Here is a 24,661-nt window from a genome sequence, read left to right as displayed (position 1 = left end):
GTGCCTACAAAAACTAAACTGATTGACAGTTTCCTAACTCCAGATTTGCTAATCCATTTACCTTGTGCTAAAATACTGCAAAAATACAAAATAGAGCAATAAGTCAATGAGATCATATCAGGTGATATTTCACATTTCAATAAATATAATTATGGTATGTAATAGCAGCATACTAACAAAGGTCAAGTTCTTTTGGAGGGGTACCTCAACTTTAGTTCAACTTTCTTGTTTTATTGATGAGGAAACCGAGGCTCAGGCAGAGTAAATTGTCTGAGGTGATACAGATAGATAGTAAATAGCAGAGCTAAGATTTGAACCTAGGTCCTCTGATTTCATGTGCAATATTTCATCTACCACAGAATACTACTAACATATTAAGTGGGATAGCTAGATGACACAGAGAACAGAGCATTGGCCTTGGAGTCAGGAGGACATCTATTAAATGAAGTTTTCCATACACATGTCAAAATAGGGATTCATAAATAGATAAGTTGATAGATAAGAGGAAATCTGTTCATTATTTTGTCTAACCAACCAATATACCTTTATTAAGCAACTATTGTGTCTAGGCACTGTGCTATGTTAGGAATATAAAAAGGGTCAAAAACAATCAAGAGGCTTACAATTTAATGCAGAAAATTACACTCTATGTGTTGTTAAACAAACTCTAATTTTAAAGGGATGTAGATACAGGTCCCAAAGATCAATTAGGTCTAGAATGTCCACAAGATACTGATTCTTTTCCTTACCTCAACCATATTCATCAGGAAATTTTATCTTTCTTTGCTAATACTTAGGATTCTTAGGCAGTGAGTTTTAAAAATGAATATAAATAATCATTTCTTGAATACTAATGTAAGCAGGAATAGGTAGAAATATATCTATACCTATAGTTTCCATGGGTAGCTAAGTTTTGTTTCCTCAATTCTTCTATGACTTTCCTCAGCTAAGTTGAAGACCAAAAGTAAAAGTGTCAAACATGGCCACATACACCCCCAAATACTTCCTAGTTAGGCTGAATCATATTAACATATAGTTGGAAAATCACTATTGATCAGAGAAATGCAAATTAAGACAACTCTGAGAGTTGACACACTTATCAGATTGGCTAAGATGACAGGAAAAAATAATTATGAATGTTGGAGGGGATGTGGGAAAACTGGGACATTGATGCATTGTTGGTGGAGTTGTAAAAGAATCCAACCATTCTGGAGAGCAATCTGGAATTATGCCCAGAAAGTTATCAAACTGTGCATACCCTTTGATCCAGCAGTGCTACTACTGGGATTATATCCCAAAGAAATACTAAAGAAGGGAAAGGGACCTGTATGTGCCAAAATGTTTGTGGCGGCCCTTTTTGTACTGGCTAGAAACTGGAAAATGAATGGATGTCCATCAATTGGAGAATGGTTGGGTAAATTGTGGTATATGAATGTTATGGAATGTTATTGTTCTGTAAGAAATGACTAGCAGGATGAATACAGAGAGGCTTGGAGAGACTTACATGAATTGATGCTGAGTGAAATGAGCAGAACCAGGAGATCATTATACACTTCAACAACAATACTGTATGAGGATGTATTCTGATGGAAGTGGAAATCTTCAACAAAGAGATCTAATTCAGATCCAATTGATTAATGATGGGCAGAATCAGCTATACCCAGAGAAGGAACACTGGGAAATTAATGTAAGCTGTTTGCATTTCTGTTTTTCTTCCCAGGTTATTTTTACCTTTTGAATCCAATTCTTCCTGTGCAACCAAAAAATTTGGTTCTACACACATATAATGTATCTAAGATAAACTATAACATATTTAACATGAATGGGAATCCCTGCCATCTAGGGGAGGGGGTAGAGGGAAGGAGGGGAAAATTCAGAACAGAAGGGAGTGCAGGGGATAATGTAAAAAATTTCCCATGCATATGTACTGTCAAAAAAAAAAGTTATAAAATTAATTAAGAAAAGGAAAAATATATATAGTTGGAAAATGTTTAAAAAATAAAGGAAAATAAAATAAAACAGATAATATTACATTTTAAAACTAAATTCAGTCAATATGTAGCCACCAGAGATCATTATGTATGGATTTGTGGACCCATATCCTTTTGAGTTTGATTACTGGTTTAGACCTTGAAAAATGCCCTTCATATTTAGCTTATCAGAAAGAACTAAACTCTATATTATCAAGCTTGGTGCATATATTAAACTATAATGACTAATATTTTAAATGTTTTTTTCCTTGATTCCCCCAATCCCAAATCAATATACATTAGTTTGATAAAGGAACTTAAACTATTATTTAAATGAATGTTTCAATTCAAAAACTGATTATTAAAAATTAGAAATATTTATGGGTAAAATATCGAACTCCTTAACATCTTACCTTTGTTTTACTGTCAAAACAGGTAAATCCCAAGGCAAAATCCACTGTGAAGCACAGTGCTTCTCCTTGCCAGCTGCACATATATGTTTTGGACTAGGAAAAAAAAAGTATTAATTTTGAGAAGATATGATTTAAAAATAATTTTTAGATCTAACCAAATAACAATTTTAAACTTTAATTTTAGAAGTAAATACCAGGAAAAACAATGACATACAAACTAACAGACGGGGGTGAGATAAAAGGAAAACCCAGGTTATACATAAAGGCAGAAAGAAATACCGGGAGTCCATTTGGTTGACATATGTTTTTTCCCCCTTTCTTTCTTTTGACTCTAGGCAAAATAACTACTAGTATATGCATATATTGGATTTAACATATATTTTAACATATTTAACATGTATTGGACTACCTGCCATCTAGGGGAGGAGATGGGGGGGGGGAGGAGGGAAGAATTTGGAATAGAAAGTTTTGCAAGGGTCATTGTTGAAAAATTACCCATGCATATGTTTTGTAAATAAAAAGCTTTAATAAAAAATTAAAAAAATAATAATCCTTAGTATATGAAATTTATACAAGTTTTGATGAGGCTTATTGTGATTTAGACACACCACAAAATAGTCTGACCAAACCCAATCTTTCAACAGAGATGTCAATGAGTGGCTTGAGGGTTTGTAGCTAAAGAGATATTTGCAAACTTGCATCACAAGTACCCCCAAGAATCATCTACACAGAAAAGGCATGTTGTAAGCTACTTTCCACAGGTCCTGCCTGAAAACATTCAGACTAATGATGTATATAAATTTATGTCAGGGTTTTTCCAAAGCTGAGTAATTCTCATCATTCCCTTCCCAACCCTAGAAGATGGGTAAATTATAGAAAAATAACTTTTTGGTTATAGAATAAGGAAATTCAGAGAATGTCAGGTAGGCTAAGGAATTCTATCTTTACCATATTCATGTTTATCTTAATCTAGGTCTTGTATTTTCCTCTGAGTTAGAACCTTAGGCACTAGGAAGGGAGTAATAGGAAGAGGGAGAGAAAGAGACACACACACACACACACACACACACACATACGAAAGAGAGAGAGAGAGAGAGAGAGAGAGAGAGAGAGAGAGAGAGAGAGAGAGAGAGAGAGAGAGAGAGAGAGAGAGGGAGAGGGAGGAAAAAAAGGGGGAGGGAGAGGGGTAGAAGGAGAGGGAAGGAGACATTATATCTGTCTATCTGTCTTTTGGGTTTCTGGGAGAGTAGAGACCTCTACTGGACTGCCCACTGGCCTGTGAACTAACCTAAAAATCCCTGAAGGATAATTACAGATAAAAAGAAAAGTCCCACAGTCTTCCAGGTAGATGTACATCTCAGAAAAGGACTCTACAGTACCAGTTGTCCTTTATGACAGCTCCAGAGAAGAAGCAATGCCATCATATTGAGACAGCCCTCCACACAACCTAGATTACTTAGTGTTATTTGTTTACGATGTAAATATGTGAAAACTGGCTTTCTTTTCCACATGACTGCCATTGAATCTTTCCGAGTATTACAAATAACTTGCTACCAACTACAATTCAATTTTTATGTGCACTGTAGTATCTATATAAATTAAATTTGGTATAGAATGCCAGAGAAAGCTTTGAGGGCAGGGAACTTGAAGTGAGAATGCCCTAGGGAACTTTATTTCTTCTTTTCTTAGGATGCATGCTGGGTGAGATAGTGATAATTGGTTTCAAAAAGGAGACTCCCTCAGTTGCCTCTTTACTCACTAGTTCTCCCTGTACCTCAGGGATAGCCTGACTGCCACATAATAAAATAAAAATGAAGTCCCTGCTAAATTTGCCCCCAGTCATTGTAGAAGTTTTCAAGGAGAAATCATTTACCACAGAGATTTGCAGAATTATTCATACAACATACAAATCTTATACCTTAGTGATGCTCAGCTTACCAAATATATACAATATATATAGAAATATAGAAATACTATAAAAAGAATACCATTAGAAGTGTTTTCCATCCAGGAAAATAATATACACAATGACAAAATGGAAAGAACAACAATAGCAAAAACAAAAACAACAATAATTGAACATTGTATATTACAAGTTTATACTTAGAGAAGAATTGAGACAATGCAGCTCCCTTCTCTTTTTGTAGAGGTGACATATTATGGGGATGAAATATTGCATATATTGTCATATAATTTATATGGTGATTGGTTTTCCTGAGCTGCTTCTCCCCACTTCTTCCTCTCCTTCCCTCCCTCCCTTCTACTTTCCCTTCTCTTGTTTCCTCTTACTCTTCCTTTCTTCCTTCTTTTCTTTTCTTTTTTTTTCTCTTTCAACAAGGAATAGCTTTGTAGGAGAGGAAACAGTCATATAAAAAAAGGTGATAAAAATAATAATAGAAATAAGATAAAAAAATATAGCATTTGTAGAAAAAATGTCTTAACCTAATTCTTAAAATGTACTTCTTCCTCAATTCCATCTCTGAAATCCTTGGTTTACTTTTACAATCAATTTTTAATGACTTTAAATTTTAAAATTAATGAATTTTTTGCTCTCTTCAGTTGCTAGGGCCCTCTCTTTGAAAACCATCTGGTACTAATTCTGTTTATACTTATGTTTTCAGGTTATCCACTTCATTAGAATGTAAGTACCTTGAGGGCAGGAACAGTTTCACTTTTGTTTTTGTACATGTGAACAAATAATGAATTCATATTGATTTATCTACTGACAGATTTTTTTTTCATGAATTTATTGTTTCAAAATTCCCAGAAGAAATAATTTTTGGTGTTTAGAAGTTGCACACTGCTTAGACAATAGCCCATTTCACAGTCTGAATTTAGAACCTTTCTAGCATGATAGAAAGAGCCAAAAACCTAGGATTATCATCTAACCAGTATATAATATGAGAAATAAAATATTCTCAACTTTTAAAATCATTTAATCCACTTCCTGTTCTTATCCTAAACATCTTGTTTTTAATTTTATTGCTGCAATTGCTTACAAAAGAGAAAAAAAAATCCTATAATTTTGGTAAGTGTACCATCAGCACAAAGTTGTCCAGAATCCTATCACTAATCTCCCTGAGTGTTATACTAGGAGTGAAATCAGGAAAAGAGATTCATTTATGTAAAATTCAGTTCCCTGCTACTTTCTTTTGTCCTCTAAGATTCTAATCTTCAAAATTCTCTTATCTCATATGCCTGACCCAAAAGACTCTACCAAAAAGAATTTTGAAAAATACTTCCAGGTAGAGTTCTCCTTGTTATTCTTTTTTTTTTTTTTTTTTTTTTTTTTTTCTTTTATGGATGTGAGCCAAGATACGAGAAGCGAACAAAGTTGTGAAAAGAATCCACAGTTCATAAATGGATTTCCAATACTTTCTGAAAGTTGATAGAGTGCAAAATTAGAAAGATTAGGCTTGACTAAAAAAAAGAGCTAGGAGAGGACACTCCCCAACCATCCCTTTGTGGAGGTAAGAATACCATATGTATTTCACCTTGTATATTTTCAGACTTTGCTTGATAATAGTCTTCTTCATTTTCCTTTGTTTTTCTTTAAAAAAGGAACTATTTATTACATGGATTCACTCTTTGCAAGAGGGAAGGAAAAGGCATACTGAGGAAAACTATGATACTGTAAAAAAAAAAAATCAACAGATTTATTTTTTAAAAACTTCAAAAAAAAAGGCATGAGGATTGAAATTCTTACATTATAAGATCTAGAAACACTAAATAACCAGAATATCAACCATAAACTATAGTCTTTTATACTGATTTAGCAACTAGTATTCAACACCCATTAAAGTCTGGGTCAATTAAATTTTTCAAGTGATGTGGGCTGATAGTAAATTATAATTATTGTTATTGAATAATATTAGCTTTTCTTGCTCTTATATAGAGAGGAATAAGAGAAAACTTATGGTGAAAGGTTGCATAGTACACATAGTCACATTTGCATAATATCTATAGGAGTTTAGATAGAGAAGAAAAGAATAGGCTTTAGTTTATGTATTTCTGTCGTACACAAAATCCCATTTTCTGCCATGACTCAATAAATATATTCTCTGGAACAGATAATGCTGCATTATTTGCATTTTTAGAATTTCTTCTCAATATTTGTCTTATGGTGCTGTTACAGTTATAGTTACTAAATAGTGATACTATAAATGTTGATATTTATTAAAATATACTTTCTTCTTAGGTCAGAGTTTCTACAATAAATACCTGGAGTAATGGAATCATTTCTGTCCTCCTATTAAGGAGGATAAGCTTTCTTTCCTTCCCCATTCTTTAAGAACCATAGATTTGCAGATAGCTCCTAAACTCTGCAAAAAAGATTGGATTTTCTGATCATTTTTTATTTCCCTCTTACACCTGTGATTTTTTTGTTGATTTTTGAACATATTTTGTTGAAATATAAGAAGAAAAACTTTTAGAACTTTTTTTTTGTGAACTCAATTAAATATATAAAGTAAAAGTTTCTAATAATTGTTATGGGCCAGAACTCTGAAACAAGGATTCTTACAAGGTGTTGTCAGTAGAACTGATGAGATAATGGCTATGTAATTTAGCATGGTGATTAAGAGTTGCCTAAATTCAGTATGACTGATTTAATCTTACAACAAATAATGATTTCCTAGTGATATAATGATTGGTTTATACTCATTGTAGAGCACATCTAAGCCAAGTGGGGTTCAGAGCCAGGTAGGATAAGCAGACTGGAGATAGGAGCTCAAGTTTTCAGAGCCAAGTAGAGAGAGATTCATTTCCATCGTCTACCGTTGTGGTGGCTGGAGGCTGAAGCACAAACCTTTGGACTCAAACTCACTTCATCTTATACCACCATGGAGGTCTATTCTCCAGCGTTTTCTCACTGAAACCAAGTTCCATCTGAAGGCCACAAAGGAGCACCAGGCAAAGGAGATAATAAAGATTTTTGGACTTTAACACTTGTCTATTCTCGTGGGAATTTTAATCTATTGAAAGGAAGGCTGCTCCAAAGATCTCCAGAAAACCAATGAGAACATTACAAATAATTATTTGAATATTAACTCATTTGTCAAGAACTCAAGATCATTCTTTTAGACTAGTAATCAATTTGAAGAGATTTTAATTGGTTGTTAAATATGTAAAAATTACTGAATAAAGATTATTTGCAAAAACAAATATTGAATGATTACACACTTTTTTTTTTTTTTTTTTTTTTTTTTTTAACAAACCCAACATATTCTAGGTGAATTGGGAAATACTAGGCACATAAATGTATGTTATATATTTCTCTCTCACATACATTAATCTTTATACAGATAGAAAATGTGAAAATTTTTAATGTGGTTTTAAGTTTAAATACATATATTATTCCTGAGTTTTAAAAAAAATTCAAAACAGTTTAAAATTTTCAAGCAATTCATAATTAAGTAATTTTCCTGATCTGTGAGGTGAAGGCTTAGGGTATCTTAAAGTATCTTAAGGGACATGATGAACTGGAATTGACTCACTAATCAGTACCAATTCCAGACAAAAATATGAAGCAAAGAAGTCTGTTTTTAATGACCCCTTATTGATTTTTTTTATTTCACATCTATTAATGCAATGTCTTCCTACATTTTGCTCATCGCACATTCCCCAAGGATTTGTAATTTCCACATCTAGGTATGGACCTTCAAGAATTTCAAGGGAATTAAAGAAAAAAAAAAATCAAATGAAGGTGGCCTAGCTGTACCAGATCTAAAATTATATTATAAAGCAGCAGTTATCAAAACCATTTGGTATTGGCTAAGAAATAGACTAGTTGATCAGTGGAATAGGTTAGGGTCAAAGGACAAAACAGCCAATAAATTTAATAATAAACCCAAAGACCCCAGCTTTTGGGATAAAAACTCACTGTTTGACAAAAATTTCTGGGAAAATTGGAAATTAGTATAGCATAAAGTAGGCATTGACCCACACTTAACACTGAACACCAAGATAAGGTCAAAATGGATTCATGATCTAGGCATAAAGAATGAGATTATAAATAAATTAGAAGAACCTAGGATAGTTTACCTTTCAGACCTGTGGAAGAGGAAGGAATCTGTGACCAAAGAAGAACTAGATATCATTGATCACAAAATAGAAAGCTTTTATTATATCAAATTGAAAAGTTTTTGTACAAACAAAACTAATGCAGACAAGATTAGAAGGGAAGCAATAAACTGGGAAAACATTTTTACAGTCAAAGATTCTGATAAAGGCCTCATTTCCAAAATATATAGAGAATTGACTCTAATTTATAAGAAATCAAGCCATTCTCCAATTGATAAATGGTCAAAGGATATGAACAGACAATTCTCAGATGAAGAAATTGAAACTATTTCTAGTTTCTATAAAAAGATGCTCCAAGTCCTTATTAATCAGAGAAATGCAAATTAAGACAATTCTGAGATACCACTACACACCTGTCAGATTAGTTAGAATGACAGGGAAAGATAATGTGGAATGTTGGAGGGGATGTGGGAAAACTGGGACACTGATACATTATTGGTGGAATTGTGAATATATCCAGCCATTCTGGAGAGCAATTTGGAACTATGCTCAAAAAGTTATCAAACTGTGCATACCCTTTGATCCAGCAGTGTTGCTGCTGGGTTTGTATTCCAAAGAGATCTTAAAGAAGGGAAAGGGACCTGTATGTGCAAGAATGTTTGTGGCAGCCCTCTTTGTGGTGGCCAGAAACTAGAAACTGAGTGGATGCCCATCAATTGAAGAATGGATGAATAAATTGTGGTATATGAATATTATAGAATATTACTGTTCTGTCAGATATTACCAGCAGGATGATTTTAGAAAGGCCTGGAGAGACTTATGAACTGATGCTGAGTGAAATGAGGAAAACCAGAAGATCATTATATACTTCAACAACAATACTATATGATGATCAATTCTGATAGACATGGCCCTCTTCAACAATGAGATGAACCAAATCAGTTCCAACAGAGCAGTAATGAACAGAACCAGCTGCACCCAGCAAAAGAACTCTGGGAGATGACTATGAACCACTACATGGAATTCCCAATCCCTATATTTTTCTCTGCCTGCATTTTTTATTTCCTTCACAGGCTAATTGTACACTATTTCAAAGACCAATTCTTTTTGTACAGCAAAATAACTATTTGGACATGTATCCATATATTGTATTTAACTTATACTTTAACATATTTAACATGTATTGGTCAACCTGCCATCTGGGGGAAGGGGTGGGGGGAAGGAGGGGAAAAGTTGGAACAAAAGGTTTAGCAATTGTTAATGCTGAAAAATTACCCATGCATATATCTTGTAAATAAAAAGCTGTAATAATAATAAACAAAGAAATTAATTTAAAAAGAAAAAAGAAAATCATGAACCTTTCATACTTTAGTTAATTCTTTTTTTGTCATGGCTGAAATTTCAAGTCCCAGTCACCAATTTCATGATAAGCTTTGTCCAGTATTTCTAGGATTGTCCTCAAGCAACAGAGTGTATGAGCTGGAATGAACTTCTAATTTCTTTGTCATTGCATTGTTTTATAAATTTCCAATCAATTAATAAATAATCCAAACAGCAATCAATTGTATAAGGCATCTTCCATATGTCAGTCACAGTGCTAAGGAATCTAGATGAAAAAAAAATTGAATGATTCCTTCTCATAAGGAACTTAAGTTTAAATGGGAAATAAGTACATGTTATATGTTGTTGCTGCTGTTCATCCTTCTGTCTTGAAGAGAACTAGTAACATCAGGTTCTCATGATTTGCAATTGAATTGAATTTAAGTGAGCAGAGCTGTGCAAAGTCTAATCAGCCTAATTCTTTCCTCTAGAGTCATTGGAGTGTACTGACAAGACACTGGTCAAGAGAACTAATAATGATTCTGAAGGCAGTAAAAGATGGCATTTTAAAGCTAAAGTATTTAAAGAACTCCAAGTAGAACATTAGAGTGGAAAAGATTTTATGTAAGAGTTCATGTTTGAACTGTGTTTTGAATGAAGAGAACCCTTCTGAGGGGTGTGGAAAGAATGAATGTTAGGTATAGGGGAAGAATTAATTAACAGGCACAGCTAGGAAAGTTTCAGTGTCATGTATGGGGAAATGAGAAGAACTGGGCTAGATCAAAGAGTGTAAGAAAGTAAGAATTGTCTTTGAGGCTTAGAAACATAATTTTGATCAGATCATAAAGGACTTTAATGTCAAAGTGAGACAGTTACATATTATTCTAGTAATAGTAGGGAATCATTAGCATGACATAGATGTCTGACTAAGGGAAATCATTTTGGCAGTTTTGTGGAAGACAGACTTGTATGGTGAGAGATTTGAGGTAGGGAAACAAAGTAGGAAACTGCTATGGTAATTTAGGTGAGAAGTGTGTGAAAAGGGCATGAACTGAAACCTTAGTTATTTAAATAGAAAGAAATGGTCAGATTTTTAAAGAAGGGATAAAAGTAGACCCACAGGAATTGATAATTGATTAAAAATGTAGGAAAAGGAAGAGAGAAGAGTTGAAGATAATGCCAGAATTACAAGTCTAAGAATGCTAAATAATAGAACAATGGTGATACCTTTTAAAACATAAGGAAATTTAGAAGAATAGATTTAGAATGAAACATTTAAAAAAATCTATTTTGGACATGTTGCATTTGAAATGTCTCTGGGACAATCAGATTGAAATGTACGAGAATTTGGTGATACAGAACCAAGGCTGAGGGAAAAAGACTGGGATTAGATTTATCTTCATTGACATGATACTTAAACCAATAGGAGATGATGAAGTCACCAAGAAAATAGAAAGAAAAAAGCTCTGGGAAAGAAAAGTGGTAGTAAGGTGGTAGTAAATATAGCAATTGAGTGTGATGTGGCTAATAAGACTAAAATAAAAAAAATTGAGAAGAATCAGTCTGATATGCAGGAGAAGAATGAGAAGAAGGCAATGTCAAGAAATTCCTTAGAAGAGAGTGTTCAGAAGGAGAAAATATAAACAGTGTCAAATTGTTGTTCTTTGCCCTTTTTTCTCAGAGGATCATAACATTAGGAAGGTGATTCCATGACTTTCAAGGGAATTGGATTTAAGTGAGAGAGGGTTATGCAAAGTAATAGGCCTGAGACTCTTCTTTGGAGCCATCTGAGTCTATTAGCAAGATAGATCATGATGACTGGAGATGACTCCCAGTGTCAAAAGTTATTGATGCCCAGAAGGAGGAAGACAACTGTCTACAGCTAATGAGATATAGCAATTAAGGTCACTGATAACTTTGGAGGAAATAGTTTCAATTGGGTTAGAGACAACTAGTATAGATGACTTTTTTATTTTTGACTGAGGAAGGGAGGAATGATAAGATGATAATTCTGTGAGATGGGAGAATCTGTTTTATCAAAAGATGTGACTCAAGCAAAGATATAACACTTTTCAAAGTGCAAACCTTAAATATGTTATGTGTTATTGTTGTTGCTGTTGCTATTCCAAACTTGATAACTGCCAGACCATCTGTTGATATATCTTTACTTCAGGTTATTGTCATGGGCTTTCATACTTCATTAGATATGATAAGCAACAAAAAGTTGTCATTTAGATTGCTCTCAACATGTAGATTTACTAAACAAAAAAATTGCAAAGAAGGTCAGATAAATACATAAAAACTCACTCTACACTATCTATTACATATAATCGTTTAACTTTTCCTTGGGAAAATTCCTCTGTGAGAGAATATACTACAGCCTGATATAGTACATTCTACTTTTAGATAGTTAGTTCTCATTATTAGGACATTTGTGCTGACAAACTATTACTTAGAGTTCTAACTTCTGTGGCCAAGTAGGAATGTAGAAGTGTATTCATTTTTTATGTAACACTCTCTCAAATAAATGAAGGCATTCTTTCTGTCCTGCTTAAATCACCAATTGAGGTAAAATATCAGTCACTCAATGAATTAATAAATATTTATAAAGTACTGACTATGTGTTGGGCAATGTGCTAAGCTTTGTTATAGAGAAAGAGGCAAAAGGCAGTCCCTATACTCAATTTAAAAGAGGAGACAACATGAAAACACACACACACACACACACACACACACACACAGCAGACTATACATAGAAGAAACATTTTTAAAAATTATTAGTGGAGAGGCACTAGAATTAATAAAGGTTGAGGAAGGCTTCTGTAGAAGGTACATTTTACTTGGGACTTAAAGAAAGCCAGTGAGGTCACTAGTCTGGGCAGAGGAGGGAGAAATTTGCAGACTTGGAGGACAGCCAGAGAACCTGAACCAAGAGACTGAATGTATTGTTTGTGGAATTGGCAAGAATGCTCAGTCACTGGATTGATGAGTTCATGTCAGGGAATAAAGACAAGACTGTCACAGTAGGAAGGTGCTATTATGAAGGCCTTTACAATGCAAACAGAACATTTTATAATTGCTTCTGGAGGCAATGGAAAGCCATTGAAGCTTATTGAGGAGGATAGGATGACATGATTGGTCTTGTGCCTTAGAAAACTCACTTTAGTTGCTAACTGGAGGGTAGATTGGGATGGAAAGAGATTTGAGGCTGGCAGAGCCATGAGCAAATTATTACAATAATCAAAGGCCTCTATTAGAGTGGTGGAAATTTTTGAGAAGAGAAAGGGATGTGCTGGAGAAAGATTACAAAGGTGAAATTGACAGGTCTCAATAATAGCTTGTATACTGGAGGGGTGGTAGTGGTGCCGTAATGCCAGAGAAACTGAGGCAGGTTAGAGATTAAAGAACAATTTAATATTTTATTTGAAAGGGAGAGATTTACTGGGACCAAATGGATCCATGGTTTGGTCCCAGGGCTGAATGAGACTATTGTCTCCAAGAATCCATCAGTAAATGTCAGATACAAGATTTTTTTATAGGGTAACAAGAAGGATAACATAATGGGGGAGACACTAGAATGAGGATGACATAATGTAGAGAGGTACTGGAGAGGCTCCTGATATTCTAATGATGTCTAAGATATAAGACCTTTATCCTATCAAACATTAAGAGGGAATGGTTATAACCTGAAGCAGAGTAATTGAGAAGGACAATTAGGGAAACTGGGTCAGTTTCCTAATAAAAGGGAACTGTGGCAAGATAGTGCAATTGAAACATTATGAGGAAATGAAGACCACTCCGAGGTTGTAAGCCCGAGGCACTGAGAAAATGATGCTACCTTATACAAAAATAAGGAAAGTGAGGTAGAGGGACAATTTGAGGAGAAAGAGAATGAATTCTGCTTTTGACATAGTTTAAGGTGTTTACTGAACATTCAATTTGAGATGAATGAAAGGAAGCAGAGGATAAAAGACTGGAAATCAGCAGGCAGATTGGGCAGAAAATGAAATTTTGAGAATGATCAGCATGGAAGTGGCACCAATATGGCAGAGTAAAGGCAGGGATTGACCCTTGCTCTCTCCTAAACCCCTCAAAATACTTTTAAATAATGAATTTAAACACATTTTAGAGTATTAGAATCCACAAAAACACAGATTGAAGCAATTTTCCAGCTCAGGACAACTTGAAGTTTGCAAAAAAACTTTGTTGTTCCTGGATGAGAGTGGAGCACAATACTGGTCCTATCAAAACAAGAACAAGTCTTGGGAAACACTGAATCAGAAACAGCAGTGGTGGCTTCTGGAGCTCTCAGCCTATCGATGATTAGGGATTAAACAATTTGTAAGGAAGATATTACAGGGGTCTCTTTGTCAGCACTGAGGCAGGACTCTGTTGCTTTGCCCATATTCAGATTCAGGATGCAATCCTAGATTGCAGTACTAGGGTGAGGAGAAGCACTAGCATACCAGAACTTAAAGCCATAGTGGATCAAGATCATCCTCATAGTTCCAAGGAAGAAAAAAGTGCTTGTGGTTGCTCACAGGTCAAAGCACAGGTCAGAAAAATAGTAAACACTTCAATCATATCAACTTGAAAGAACTGAAAACTTACAGGTCCCTAGAAGTATCTCTCAAAATAACTGCATAAAACCTCTAAAACTTGGGACAATGTGCCCTCCTTCCTAGAAGCAAAGCCCTACTTTAAAAAAGAATTAAAAGGCAAATAATAGGAAAATGAGCAAATAATAGAAAAAGATTCTGAGCTTAGAAAGTTACTTTGATAATAAAGAAGATCAAAAGAATAGTTTGACACTGTTCCGGGAGACAAAAACAACAGAGTAAGCAGCAAATTGCTGTAACTTTCCCCTATTCATCTCGCAAGCTACCACAATAGTTCACCAAAACAAATCCTGGAACAGAAAAACCAGAAAAAAAGATGGATGAAACAATCTTTTAGTCCAAGAAACTTGTAAGATTGATAAAAAGAGATCACAAGCATAAAAACAAGCCAGTAGCAGATATCACCTCAATAAACCAGCAGGAGATCCTAAGCTTCAGTGTGATGGGGTAGGCAAAAGACAACAAGACCTCTACCCTGCCCCCATGTGCCTTGGGATAGCCAGGGGAATAAACAGATTCCAACTACAAGAACAACTATAATGCCAGAGAAATGCAGAAACACGCCACAGGACCCAGCAAGCCATAGCAAACATCAGACATCAACAGTAGGAACCTGGTTCAATAACAGGTAAGCTGCCAGACTCCTATTATCTCTAGCAGTGCCAGCCACTTCCAACTCCACCCATTAGCATAGGATTAGATGTGATAGTCCACCTCAAGGCAATATCAGTCCAGCACAGGTAAACATCCATGGCCTGCAACCTTTAGAAAAAGAAACCTGAGAAAGTACCCCCTTTTATCCCTGGAACAGAGCTCAAATTTAAAAGAAAGGAAAAAGCCAAAAAGTATAATCAAAAAACAACAAAAAACTGACCACAGAAAATTATTATGGTGACAGGGAAGACAATGACACAAACTCAGAAGAGGACCAAAAAATGTTGAAACACCTATGGGCAAAATTCCAACTTTTTAAAAAAATAAAGTTGTCTTAAACCCCAAAAGAATTATAGAATAGTTCAAAAGGGAGCTTAAAATAATATGAGAGGTAGACTAAAAAAAAGCTTCTTAAGTGTTAAAAGTGGGAAGCTACTGACTCTGAATCATCAAGAATCTAGCAAATTCAAAAAAAGAAAATATAAAATTCCTCATTGGAAAAACAATGAAAAACTGATTCAGAAGAGAAAATGTTAAAAATCATTGAACTATCTAAAAGCCAGAATCAAAATGAAGACCTGGACAGCATCTTTCAAGAAATTATCAAGGAAAATCGCCCTAATATTGTGGAATCAGAATGCTAAATAGACATTGAAATAATCCATCAATCACTTTAAGAAAAAGAGCCTAAGATAAAAACTCCAAGGAAATTGGAAACTCCAAATTACAGAACTATCAGGTTCAAGAAAAAAAGCTCCAAGTGTCCAGAAAGAAACAACTCAAATATTGGGAAGCCACAATCAGGATTACATAGGACTTAGCAGATGTAACAGCTAAGAATCAGAGGTCATAGAACATGATATTCTTGAGGGCAAAGGCTAGGACCATAAGTATCTTCTACCTAGTGAAATTAAGTGTAATACTTCAAAGGGAAAAAACGTCATTCAACAAAATAGAAGGATTTCAGCCTTTCATAAGGGGAAGACCAGAAATGAACAAAAAATTCGATCTCCAATACAAAGACCCAAGAGAAGTCTAAAAAAGATAAAAAGGGAAAAAAGTAATACAAATGATTCAACAGAACTGAACTATTTACATCCCTACATGGGAAAATATAAACTTATAATTTTTAAAACGTGTGTCATTTCTGGTATAATTAGGAGAATACATAGACAGAAGATGAGGTAAATGGTGAATTTGAAGGAATGAAATAAAAATAATCAAGAGATAAGAAAGCAGAATATACTTGGCACAGAAAGAAGAAAGAGGTAGAGTGGAGTAAACTAACAAAAGATACAATCTCAAGGAATATCACTTGAACCTTATTCTCATCAGTATTGGCTCAAAGAAGGAATAATATACATATTAGGTAGAATATAGAAATCTATCTTACCTAACTGGAAAATGGAATGAGAGGAGAATAAGTAAAAAGGAAGGGGAGTGACAGAAGAGAATGTTGACAGGAGAGATGGTAGACAGTTAGGAAAACACTGTTGAGAAGAGAAAACTTGAAAGAAGAGAGGGGAAAAAACAGGAAGAAAAATAGGATGAGGGAAATATACACTCATCACTGTGAATATAAATGGGATGAACTCTCCCATAAAAAAGTAATGGATAGTAGAGCAGATAAAAAACAAAAACAGAATTCTACAATATGATGTTCATAAGACATACACTTGAAAACAAGCATACAGGGAGTAAAGATAAGGAGTTAGACTAGAATCTATTAAAAAAAAAAAAAAAGCAAGGGTAGCAATCCTGATCTCAGACAAAACAAAAACAGAATTAATTAAAAAGAATAAGGTAGGAAACTGCATCTTGCTAAATGATACAACAGACAAGGAAGTAATATCAATACTAAATATATATGCATCAAATAACATTGCATCCAAATTCTTCAAGAAGTTAAGTGAATTACAAGCTCGTGACTTAACAAGAGATAGAAAGCATTATGAAATGTAAAATAGACAACTTTTATGATTTTAAATTAAATAGCTTTTGCACAAACATAACATTTGCACAAGATTAGAAGGAAAACAGAAAACTGGGAACCAATCTCTGATAAAGTCTTATTTCTCAAATATAAAGGGAACAACTAAGCCAATTGATAAGTGGTCAAAAGATCCAAACAGGCTGTTTTCAGGTGAAGAAATCAAAGCTATCAAAGTTGTTTAATTAGGATTTCTCTGATAAGAAGTTATTTAGAGCAATTCTTTCACTGTATAACAACAATGTTATTTTTATTGAGTAAGCAACAGGAAATTTAGAATAAAGTATATTAGATACAAAGAAAAAATACATCTGAGTTTAATAACAGTAGGCCTAAGATTAAAGATGTCTCTAAAAACAATTAAATTTTAAAAGGGATGATAATTTATTTAATTACCTTCAAAGCTTCCTAAACTCTGAAGAATTTTTTTTTTCCTTTGCTTAAGCAAGGATCATTAGTCAATTTACATACAGTCATTTTCAGACATCTCATAGCAAATAGAATATTGACTTTGGCAGAGTGGTAGGAGAATAGATTTGATTTAAAATCCCGGCTCTGATATTTAATAAGTTAAATGGTATTATACAACTTCCTCAATTTTTCTGAACTTGAGTTTCCTCATCTACAGTATAACATAGAGGATGTAGGTGGGATTTCTCTGACATAAGGTATTCCCAGGTAAAGAAATTTGCTTTTCCAATGCATGTCAGCTCATTCTTTGCAATTTATAATCTTTGATCAGGGATTCTCAAAAGAGTGACCTGGGATTACTTGGGGAGTGGTCCCTGAGATGCTTTTAGATGATATATAATGCCAAAACTATTTTCAAAATAGTACTAAGACACTGTTTATGTATTTAAATCCCAACCTTTTTCAAGTTCAAACATTAGTTTGGGGTAAAATTTCTTCATTTACTTCAACTAAAATATTTTGCAAAAGATAAAAGTAAATAAGGGCGATATTAAAATACAGCTGTCTCAAATAACACATTAAAGAAATATGCAAAAATTATAAAGCAAAGCCACTCCTTACTACATTTTTCTTTTGGAAAATGGGGTTTTTCATAAAAATCTCAATTTAACATGCAATGAGTTTACTACTATTATTTTAAATGAGTTAACATTTAAAATTTATTTTAATTACTAATTTAATATGTATAGATAAATATAAAATATATAAACAAACATTCTTCAGGTCCTCAATAATTTTTCAAAGTGTAAAGGGGTACTGAGTCCAAAAAATTTATAAATTACTGTCATGGAAAATTGCTCAATGCATTGAGAAATTACTTGCTTTGACTAGGATTGCACTGTTAATATGTGTTGGGTGTTCTCAGTATTTATTGCTGCTAATGTTGCTATTTGCCCTTTGTTTTTGAAGAGGGCTATGATATTTGGGAGCTGATATCATGATATACAAATGAATTGGATTTAAGTGAGGGATGCTGTGCAAGGTCACCTGCCTCACTTTCTTCTCCAGCAATATATGGGTCTAGTGACCAAAAATAGATCAGAAAAAACTAGAGATGGCCCTGGATGCAATCAGAGAACTTGGTCTTTTTAAACTATGGTCTTTAAGAGGCTTCAGTTTGACTGAGGAAAATCTCCATTCAGTGACTAGCTTATAATCCATGGTACCTCACTACAGAAGGGGTATTTTGTGCTATACTAACTGTGTTGAGATTGTGTGAAGATAGGAATTTGGATCACAAAGCATCTTCACCATGATATAGCATGTGCCTACATTGATGTGGAAAAGCACTCTAAGATTCTTACACAGAAATATTAATTTTCATAAGATCTTAACTCAATTTGGGCTATATGATACTATTAAAAGAGCACTACATGCTCTTTAGTGTCAAAGAAGTCAGGATTGTCCTGTCTGCAGTTTATTTCTGTCACTGGGTTCCTGGGAGAGAAGTTCTTTGTAAACCTGAAATTACTCTGGGCATTTATGCTATTATTACTACTGTGTGATCTTAGGTAAGTCACTGTACTTTCTTGAACCTCAGTTGCATCTCAGTTGCCTCCTCTGTGAAATGATGGAATTGGCTGAGATTAATTCTGAGGCACTTTTTAGCTCTAAATAGAATGATTCTATTTCCCCATTGGGGAAAAATGGAAAGATAAAGAACTCTCTCTCTCTGTCTTTGTCTCTGTCTCTCTCTTTCTCTCTCAAAATTTCTTAATATAGGTATGAAGTGTTTTATAGATAAAGTATCACACAGCTCTACTTGTTAGCTTCCTACTGTTTAGAGTCCATTTAATCACTAATCAAAGTTTCCTGGGGGCTTAATTCCATTCCAATCAAAATTTCTTTAAATATCTCAAGAATTTATTTAAGGTTGCTAAATTGAAAATAAGAAATGAGGAGAGGCAAGAATATCAGGATAAACAGAAATGAAAATGGCTGCCCACAGGGTACTTGGCAGTGATATGTATTAAAGTAAAATGGAAATTATAAGATTAAAGAGCACTCAATCACAAATTTATTAATCTTTATCTTTTAGAATACTTTTATAAAGAATCTAAAAAGTATTATTATTTTTTTTAAATATCATAAAACATTTATCAATGTGTTTGAAGGATGGAAATTGTCTATATTCATTCACATTCTTCCTCTTCATAGATATTATCTAACATCCAACCTGGCTTGTTAGCTCTTCGTTACATATGACACTTAACCTTCCTTCTCTTTGCCTTGCACAGGTTATTTAGCTCCTTGACTGAAATCTATTACTTTCTAACTTTTGCTTCCCAGAAATGTTATCTTTCTTGAAAAGTCAGATATATTTCTACAAGTTCTATGACACCTTCTTTAATTTTCCCAGTTAGTACATAATCTCTCCTCAAATCATTTTGTATATACTTGCCTGTGACTATGTTGTAGACCCTTCTAACATGTCAGCTCTTTAATGGTAAGGGCTTTCCCTTATAGAATTCCCACTGTGCATTATATGGGCTGGTGCTTAATATATGTTTGTTGAATTGAATATGTTTATTGAAGAGGAAATATGGTATAATATCAGATAAAATACTAGACTGGGAATTAAGGCAGCTAGGTGGCACAGGGGATAAAGTATTGTGCTGAAAAATAACTTATACTTTAACATATTTAACATGTATTTATCAACCTGCCATCTGGGGGAAGGGGTTGGGAAGAGGGGAAATGTTGGAATAAAAGGTTTTGCAATTGTCATTGCTGAAAAATTTCCTATGCATATATTTTGTAAATAAAAAACTATAATAATAATAAAAAAAGTATTGTGTTGAGAATTAGGGAGTTCACATCTGGTATCAGACATAACTTAGCTATGAATAATTTTACCTGCCTCAGTTTTCTCATCTGCAAAGTGAAGATAATAATAACACCTACCTTGCAGAGTTATTGTAAGAATCAAATGATATAACTTTTATAAAGTACTTGGGACCACGCTAGCTATCAGGAAGACTCATCCTGGAAATTAGTCACAAAAAAAATGAGTGACCAAAAAAATACTATAGACCTTTAAAAAATTTCCTAAATGGCTAGCCCAAATAAATAGGATGATTCATAACAACATAGGACCTTCAATGTCAATGTTCAAAATCATTTACTAATGGCAAATGGTCCCATTTCTATACACACTTCAAGATCTACAAAAAACTTTCTCCTCAGTAACTTTGCAAAGTAGATACTTCAAATATAATTTCCATTAAATAGCTGAGGAAATTTGATTCCCAGAAGGAATAAAATAACTAAGCCAAGACTCAAATTCAGATTTCCTAACTTCAAATCTAGCAGGCTGTCAAGTAAACTACTTTTCTTTGATTTCTTTGGTTATTATCTTTGGTCTCCTAAGATGGGAAATGGAGAATTTGGGGAAAATATTTGAGTAATCTAGGAAGACAGCAGTGTTAGACACCACATTTGCTATGAATAAAAGGAGAAGAGATGAGAGGAGAAGGAAAGAGAGAGAAAGAAACAGACAGACACACAGAGAAAGACAGAGACAGAAACAAATAGAGAGAGAGACAGACAGAGAGAAAGAGACAAAGAATGACAGACAGATGGAGATAGAAACAGAAACAGAAAGACACAGAGAGAAAGGGACAGGGATAGAGACAGAAGAGACAGAAACACGGAGACAGAGACAGAGATACAAAGAGATAAAGAGAGAAAGACAGAGAGCAAGGTATGGGAGAGACGAAAGGAGGGAAGGAAAGGAGAGAAATGGAGAGGATACAGACAGAGAAAGAGACACAGAGAGGCAGAGGAAGAGGAAGACAGAGGCAGCAAGAGAGAAACAGAAAAAGACAAAGAGACAGAGACAGAGAAACAGAGACAGAGAGGTAGAAGAGCAAAGGAAGGAGGGAGGGAAGAAGAGAGAAAAAGAGAAGAGACAGAGACAGAGACAGGAGAGACAATGAGAAGGAAAAAAAGGAAAATTAATTTATTCAAGAAATATTTTTGAACACTTTATGTTGGTAGTTTTCTAAAGTATTTACTTTGGTGGTTTTAACTCTCTACATTAGTATGATGATAGCACACTGGTCCAGGATTTAGGAGATTATCACCCATTCTCTGCTTTCTACTAGTTGTGTAACCTTGAAAAAGTTTCTTCCCATCTTTGGACTTCAGTTTCCTCATCTAAAAATAAAAAGGTAGGACTGATTTTCTCTAAGTTACATTCAAGCTGATATTCTATGATAAAGACGAATGCAAACAACTTCATAGAGACTCTGTCCCTTGATGTAGAATTCAGACTAAGAAGTGCTATGTGAAAGTTACCATCCAGCCTTCACTTTGAAGATTTCTGATGAAGGGAAACCTCCTATTGTTTAAAGCAGCATATTCCATTTTTGGATAGCTCTCATTATTAGAGCTATTATGTTAAATGAGCTGGAGAAGGAAATGGCAAACCATTCCAGTATCTTTGCCAAGAAAACCCAAATGGGGTCACAAAGAGTAGGACACAAAAGAAATGAACAACAAAAATTTTATGGCATTTCTCTTTCATCAAAACTAAATTTACCTTCCTTTAAATTCCAGCCATTATTTTTAGCTCTGTGATCTTGGACCAAATTAGGCAAATCTAATCTCTCTTTCAAATTTAACTTTGAATATAGCTCATTCCCAATATGTTTTTATATTTATGATTAAACATTCCCAGTTCTTTCAACTGAACCTACTAGGAATTATTTCTAACTCCCTTGAGTATGGTGATCCTCTTCTGAAAGCTTACTGTCCAGAATTGGCCACTGGACTCCAAGCAAACATGGATTGATGCAGGGGAAAGAGTTTGGACAGATGATCTATTCTCCTTTTTCTTGACCCACCTCTTCTCTCAAAGTAGCCTATGATCATTTGGGTTGTTTTGTATTGCTGTGTTAGTACCTATTTCCTAGTAACTTCAGAATTTTCTTCAAATTAATTTCAAACCACATTTTTGTATTACACATATTGAGACAAGTCCTTTAGCAAAGAACATATGCTTTTCTCCATGCTAGGATTTCTAGACAATCTTGTGCTGGGATTGTTGAAGAGAGAGAAATATTGTTGATAGTTGTTGTGATATTGGAGCCACCTGCCAGTGGCTCCTAGAGGTCTAACTCAGACCTATAGAATGGATCTCTTTATGTGAGAGGATGATGATGATACAAGGACACTGAGAGGCAGTTGTGTTTCTGACCTCTCTCCTCTTCCCTCTGCCTCTAATTTATTTTATTCCCAGTCTATAAGCAACACCTGTGTCAGTAAAGGCTGCTTTGCAACTCCTTCAAATGCTATGATTCACAGCTTTGGAGGCTCTGGAAGAATTGACCTGCCTCTTCACCTAGGCATGGTCCTTAAAAGATAGTCATATTGGAGATATACTAGATGAAATGTTTAAGATTTAATTTTAAATTTTGATCTATTTTATACTCATCCAATTAAATGTAGACCAGTGATTAGAAATGCCTCATTATGATATGGAGGTGATGGTTCTCAAAGACTCTAACATTGGGACATAAGCTCCAGTGGAGCCTTTAAGGGCTGGTCTAAAGATAAACTATATGTCTATCATCTGAAAACTAGCCTAGCTAAGTTCAGACAGATTCAATCTCAAACAGAGATTGAAAAAAAATTGGCCATAAGTCATCAAGACTATAGACTATGGTACCAAAAAACTATTAGCTATGTCACTAGGCAGAATGACAGGACCTTTTAAATATTGAAGAAGAATCACAGAATCATATAATATTAAGCTAAAAAGTAACATAGAGAACATTTCATCCAAATTCTTTATTTTACAAGTGAAAACATTTAGATCTGGCATTCAAATGCCAGTCTTCTAACTCTAAGATGTGGTACTCTTTCATGATAACCGCCTTTCAAAGTGGCAGGGAATCCACATCTTGTAACAGAAATACCCCAAATACCAAATATCCTCTTGCCATGTGACATCTAATTAAATGTTTGTTTTGAGACTTGGTATACAATATGAATATACACAATTTTGAATCCTGTATCATTTAGGTTTTGTTTCAGGATCTACACAGTTAAAACTTTTTGTTTTCTATCTCCCACCTCCAAGCTTTAAGAGAGATTAAAGCATTAAATTCACTTGGATATTTGGAATGTGCAAGTAGGAATCTAATTTTTAGTGTACTAAGAAAAGCAGCATAAATCAGTACTTATTATGCCATTTGTGCTCAGAGGGAAAATAGAAATAGGAAATACCTTTAATATCAAGAAAATCATGACCACTGTAGTTTAAACCATCCCCTAGGGATGTCTGAGTTGACATGATACATTATGAAAATACTCACCCTAGAAGACTTCTGAAAGTGAAGAGCTCCATTAGACATTGTTTAGGCCAATGTTAGGGTATTGTGTATGGTGTTTGATTTTAAGTATAAGAAACACCCAATGTTCATCTGACTTTAATTACTACAAGACCCTTTAAGGATGAATATATGCTACAGTCTTTTTGGTAAATGAGGCTCTTTCCTAAAAATGAAATTCCACAGTAGAGCTAAAGGCTTTTCTCAAAGTGTGATGATTTATTTCTAGATAATTTGCTAGGAAAGCACAAATTGTGCATTATGATATATATTGCTTGATGCTAATGGAGTCACCAACAAATGGCAAACTGTTCAAGAGGAAAAAAAAAAACATTTACACAATTAGGAAAAGTAAAGAGTAAATATAAAGCAAAACAAAATGCAATTTGCTAATGAATGAAATTGAAGTGAATACCCTTAAACAGCTGAGAATAAACAGAGAACTTAGAGTGACACAGAACTGAGAAAAGTATTTTATATTGTGATTATTCTTTGTATTTCCTGAACTGTGTACTCCTCTGATAAATATTATTCCATAGAAATACAAGTAGATATATAAATGATAATAAATACCCCTATAAGAAATTGGGCAGCAATTAATTATTATCATCATCAGTGTAATTAAAGTCACATGACCTGATACTCTAATTAAGATGATTGGCAATAGTGAAAACCTAGCTGTCTCACCATTCCAATTATCAAAGGTCATATAGCCTAGTTAGTAGCAAAATGGTAAACTAGAATTCAGTTCTCCTGATTCCTGTTTATGGTATACTACATAGAATGAATGAATGAAAAGCTACAGTAGTAAGATTCTATCAGGCTTGAAGTTAGGTATAACTTAAGTTCAAATCTTTATTCTGATAAC

At 34.1% G+C, this 24,661-nt stretch overlaps 1 protein-coding gene across 2 annotated transcripts in view; it reads right to left on the bottom strand.

Annotated features, from left to right (window-relative positions):
- Positions 1-24,661, bottom strand: part of SNTG2 (syntrophin gamma 2) — a 671,931-nt gene that overhangs the window by 47,979 nt on the left and 599,291 nt on the right. For both annotated transcript variants that reach the window (XM_074288004.1, XM_074288005.1), the window contains one exon: positions 2,384-2,476. In XM_074288004.1, coding sequence (XP_074144105.1) covers positions 2,384-2,476 — 93 coding nt within the window. The remainder of the gene's footprint in view (positions 1-2,383; positions 2,477-24,661) is intronic.

This window comes from Sminthopsis crassicaudata, chromosome 2, assembly GCF_048593235.1.
Source record: "Sminthopsis crassicaudata isolate SCR6 chromosome 2, ASM4859323v1, whole genome shotgun sequence".
NCBI lineage: Eukaryota > Metazoa > Chordata > Mammalia > Dasyuromorphia > Dasyuridae > Sminthopsis > Sminthopsis crassicaudata.
This window is presented reverse-complemented; position numbering and strand designations above follow the sequence as displayed.